This window comes from Pseudomyrmex gracilis, unplaced genomic scaffold, assembly GCF_002006095.1.
Source record: "Pseudomyrmex gracilis isolate BER0280 unplaced genomic scaffold, ASM200609v1 scaffold_907, whole genome shotgun sequence".
Lineage (NCBI taxonomy): Eukaryota > Metazoa > Arthropoda > Insecta > Hymenoptera > Formicidae > Pseudomyrmex > Pseudomyrmex gracilis.
This window is the reverse complement of record NW_018021491.1, coordinates 1-4,925: the sequence shown is the minus strand read 5'-3', so window position 1 is coordinate 4,925 and position 4,925 is coordinate 1. Positions and strand designations below refer to the sequence as shown.

The 4,925-nt window shown below is 45.8% G+C and overlaps 1 protein-coding gene across 1 annotated transcript; it reads right to left on the bottom strand.

Annotated features, from left to right (window-relative positions):
* Positions 1–647: 647 nt before the first annotated feature.
* On the bottom strand, positions 648–4,157 carry LOC109861654. The gene is made up of 5 exons (XM_020441385.1): positions 4,143–4,157; positions 3,770–4,037; positions 3,331–3,682; positions 2,567–3,201; positions 648–2,488 (listed from the first exon to the last, which is right to left on the bottom strand). Exons 1-5 carry the CDS (start codon positions 4,155–4,157, stop codon positions 648–650), a joined length of 3,111 nt encoding a protein of 1,036 aa, XP_020296974.1.
* Between the last annotated feature and the right edge of the window lie 768 nt (positions 4,158–4,925).

The following is a 4,925-nucleotide window of genomic DNA, read 5'->3' as shown; positions in this document are numbered from 1 at the left end:
TGTTTACGCTAAACAGATTGTATCGCTGGATCGACGATCTGCAACGACTTGTAGCGGAGTACAACGCGCGCAAGCATCGCACCATCGGCGCGCGGCCGATCGACGTAACGCCGGCTTCGAGCGAGCGACTCCTGCGCACGGTGTACAGCAACGTCAAAATCGCAGGACCGGCGCGATTCAGAGTCGGCGATCCTGTGTGCGTGAGCAAGTACAAAACTGTCTTTGCGAAGGGTTATACTCCAAACTGGACCACCGAGGTGTTCCGCGTTAAAAAGGTGCAACAAACTTCACCAGCGACCTATCTGCTCGAGGATTATCGCGGTGAACCAATAGCCGGCGGATTCTATGAGCACGAGTTGCACGCGGTTAAACATCCAGACGTGTATCTGGTAGAAAAGGTTCTGCGTCGCTGAGGCAACGAGGTGTTGGTCAAGTGGTTGGGACTAAACAATTCACACAATTTCTGGATAAATAAGAACAATGTGGTCTAATATTATTACGCTATGTGTACTCTCTTTAATTCTTATATTTATAAAGTAGTACATATTTTTTTTAATACAATAAAAACAATTACATATACTTCATTTAATGTATTATTATTATATCATCAACATAATCTAATCTAAGTTAGGGATTTTGTAGTGGCCTCACGGTAAGGTGTCGGTCGATCCATTGATGATGTACCGCTTGTCATCGTGCGGGCTCAGATCGAGCTTCCGTTCTGACATGGTGAACACCTCGTGCAACTGAGATCGTATGCACGACTGCTGTCGCGTCAGTTCGGTTGCGTTCCGCAGACATTGCACGTAATCGTCGAAGGTGATCGTTCTCGCGACGACGCTCCTCTTCACACCTTTCACCTTCTTCGTGCACTTGCTGTCGCCCACTCGAGTCGCGTACATCTTTGCGCGCAAACCCACAAACTCCGTCATAACAGCACCGTTGTTCTCATCCTTCATAAGTCCCGGTACCTTCTTGTTTGCGCAAGGCATATTGTATGGATTGTTCGCTGGATAGTCGCTCGTATCGAAGCGAGCGATATCACGCTTCATATCCTCGTACACATCCTCGCACTTTATGTGGTATATCAAACTATCGGTATCGGTGTAGAGGATCTTGCAATCGTAACCATACAACGGTGCCATGTAGTCGTAATGGAATTCGTATAGACAGGTCTTCAATATGTCGAGTATGCACATACCAACATACAACGGTTTGTTGAATAAAACTTCCAAACGACGCAGTTCTATGGCCACTAAATCTTCAGCGAACACGCTGCGGCTGTGGAAGTTTGGTTTTGCAATGATCGCCTCCGCACCGCATCGTCCTTCCCATTTTGTAACGAGTCGTACGTCGGTGTACTTGCGCACGTTCTCCATAGTCTTGCCGAACACCGCGTTGTTCATGAGTTTGTAAAGGTTCTTTGCAAACTCGTTGGTGGCGTTCGCGCGGAATCGGGTATTCAGTTCGATGTATCCGCGCAGCCAAGGCGATTGCGAGAACCGCAGTACTCGATGTATTCGCGTCAGGCGAAGCCCGTATCGCAGACACTGCTGCAGGTTGAGGTAGTGAATCACGTATCGCTTCTTGTTGAACACTGTGGCGAGCAGTTTGACGTGATTCTTTCCATGTTTACCAGGCGGCTCCTCGCGCGTTGGACAAAAGGGTAGATCTCTGTGCTCGTCGTGCAGTTCTTTCGGATACGTCAGATCGACCTCGAGTATGTAGCCAACGTCGCTGTCCGCGACGACCGTTGTCACATCAAACTCGTCTGCGTTCTCCACCCATGCAAAGTTACCATATGGAAGCGGTTGACACATTGCCCATCCGTAGAGATTGTTAACGTCGTAGTACATCAGATACGACGACGATTCGGATAGATCGTACGATTGCGCGTACTTGTTGTTAGCGCGGGCGTATCTGTTTGAACATTGACTCAAACCGCCGCGTATGCCGCGTTCCACGAACATTACCATGTCGATGTCAGCCAACAGCTCGAACGTCACACGAGTATACTTCAACATGGCGTCCCATGTATATCCCGGCAGCGTGTAGTAGTGCGCGGGATCCAGTCCATAACTCGCGAGGCACTCGCGACGAAAGTTTTCGAATACATCGGCAAGCAAAAGTACGTCTGTCTTCAGATACAGGTCGCTGTAAGATTTCAAATTATCGATATTGAATCGTCGCCAGACGTTCGTCGCGTGCGCGTACTTGCTCTCCGTCACAGTCTCACCGGTCAACGAACTGTAAAACGCCTCGCGCGGTGGCAAACTTGTTTCTAACAATTTGTCGACGCTGTCCACATATTCGTATGGAAACACACCTTTTCGCGTGAGCAGTTCGAAGTCCTCGGTGGAGAAATCGTCGAATTTCGTTCGAGTCACTCGCAGTTCGCTCTTGTCGAGATAGGACGCGAGCTTTTCTAAGCTTGTGCTCAGAAATTTGTACGAATCGATGAACCGCAGTTGCACGCACTTCTGATTGTCTTCATCTCAAGTACTGCTCACATGTTTCGTGAACAATATGTAGGTCTCTTTTGTCACGGGCAGCACGTTGATCTCACCCTCGAAAGCGGTGGCCACATCCTTGATAATAAAATGCGCGTCGTATCCCGACAAGTTGTGGAACACAACGGGAACAACGTAGACCTGTTTGTAATTCAGATTGCATGCGGAGTGCGCGGGTCCTCTGAAGCGTCCCGTCAGATGACAATGATCGCGCACTCTCATGTCATCTCGCTCAAACGGTCGTTCGCAAACGTGGCAACACTTGGCGTTCCTAAACCGCTCGAGCTCCGTCGATGTGAGATTCACCATGGGTACATTTGTCGCGAATATGGTCTTTGCACGTTTCGCGAGATCGTGCAAATTATTTACGAACCACTGCACACAGTTCTCGCCTCTATAAGATCTGTATCCGATGTCAATGTGCTCGCAGCTCGCGTAATAACCGATGCTGAACACACTGTGTCTTTGATACTTGTGCGCGCTCGATGCGTTTTCCTCTTTGTCCTGTTTCTCGAGTACGCACTCCAAGTCGGCGTACACCACCATTGGAACCCGTTCCTTGTTGTTGTAATTCTCAAATTTCAAACAATTCTTTCTTTCAGCGGGAAGAATGATTGCGCTGTTGTTCAATCTTTCACAATCCGTGGTGTGTACCGCCAGCTTATCGCTCGTGTAGAAGTAGTGTAGACATCTATGTACGTGTTGCAATAAACGAACAATACACGCAACATTGATTAATGAGTTCACTATCTCACAATTTAGAAAATTACTTTTTTTATTCACCATTGTTGTTACAGTTACGCCAATTGTTCGTACTTACCGATCGCATATGTACTTTGCTGTCTTCATTTTGCTCAATTGCGAGCTGACTAAACGCGATAAATTTTTTATCCACGCAAAGTGTCTCACGTGTCCATTGTGTTGATCGGGAACATACAGTAGATTCACATGCTTCTCCTTCTTGTTCGACGTGAGATGCAGCGGCACGTATCCGCGTCCCTGTTCCGCCGCCGTAAACACGTTTACGGACACGTTGTTGTTGCGTTCGAAACGCGCGATTTGACGCAATGTCATTGGAAACTCTATTCCATCAAAGTTCAACACACTCGCGTACGCGGGATATTGCGACGGTTGATGTGAGTCTTTAGCACTAGGATACAATGCGGCGACCACTGCTCACGCGAAACACGCATTGTTCAGCGACTGTACGTTCACTACCGCGTGTTTGAGCTGAATCTCACGCGACATTTTAATCTGACATCCTGCGCGCATCGGATTGTGACTGTTCACATTCACTGTGAGGTTCAGTATCTGCGTCAACGCCCAGCCGCTGTTGCGTTCTTGGAACTCCTCCAGAGTGGTTATTGTTGCATCCATCACGTCTCGATCGTACCACTCGCGCAGATCCGACGAGTGATACAATGCGCGATTGCGCGTATTGAACGATTTTACACTCGTTTTTTCACCCGCGACAAACTTTCCGTTGAACACTGTGGGAGTTTTCCATTTACAGAACACAGATTGACACTGTGTGACACGGCCAAACACCGTGCTTAGATGGTTAATGGAATGCGTTTAGTTCTGAACTAGACCGCTAGAGTTTGCTTATAAAATAGTGAGTTTTTAAATCACATATCCATTATCCATTTCGGCTTAGCAAACGTACGGATCAAGACATTTAAAAGGATTATTAACATGTGTAAAGTAAGTACAAATGAAACATGACTGATTATTAACAATCACGTTAAAATATAAATATGATTATATTTTGCAGAAAAAAACAAAAATTATGTATCAATTTATAGAAAGTCCTAACTTGTACAGTTCTGATGAAACAAGTTCTGATAATGCAATCGAAAAATCAAGCAGTACAGATAGCGTCAGTTCGTCCAGTAACAGTAGCGACGAAGATCATGCAGACTTATTACTTTTTCCTCTTCTGCATTACTTAACAACTGGCCGAAAGAGACATCGAATTGAAGACTATCTTTTGATTATTGACTCTTGGACAGATGAAGAATTTAAGGAACATTTAAGATTGAATCGGAATACTGCACAAAAATTGATTGGTATACAGTCGGTCACATAAGAGCGTAGTCACGATTACTAGCGATCGGATAATAAAATTGCTGTAATTTTTTTTTCTCATATAGAGGGCAGTATAGTCCTTCATGCTTTATGAAGGAAAATTAGCTGACTGTTGTTTTTAATTCGATCCTTTGTATTTTTCCAAAATGAGTACCGCTTACGCTTCGCGCTTCGAAGCAGTTTTTTTTGTGCTTGCATCTCAAAGAACCTCAAATGACTCAAACGGCTGCTGCAAAATACATGCAAAAGTCGAAACAGTTCGTCAGCAAGTGGGTGAATCGTTACAAAGAGGTGTTCTTTGGTATGCAAGCACAAAAAAACTGCTTC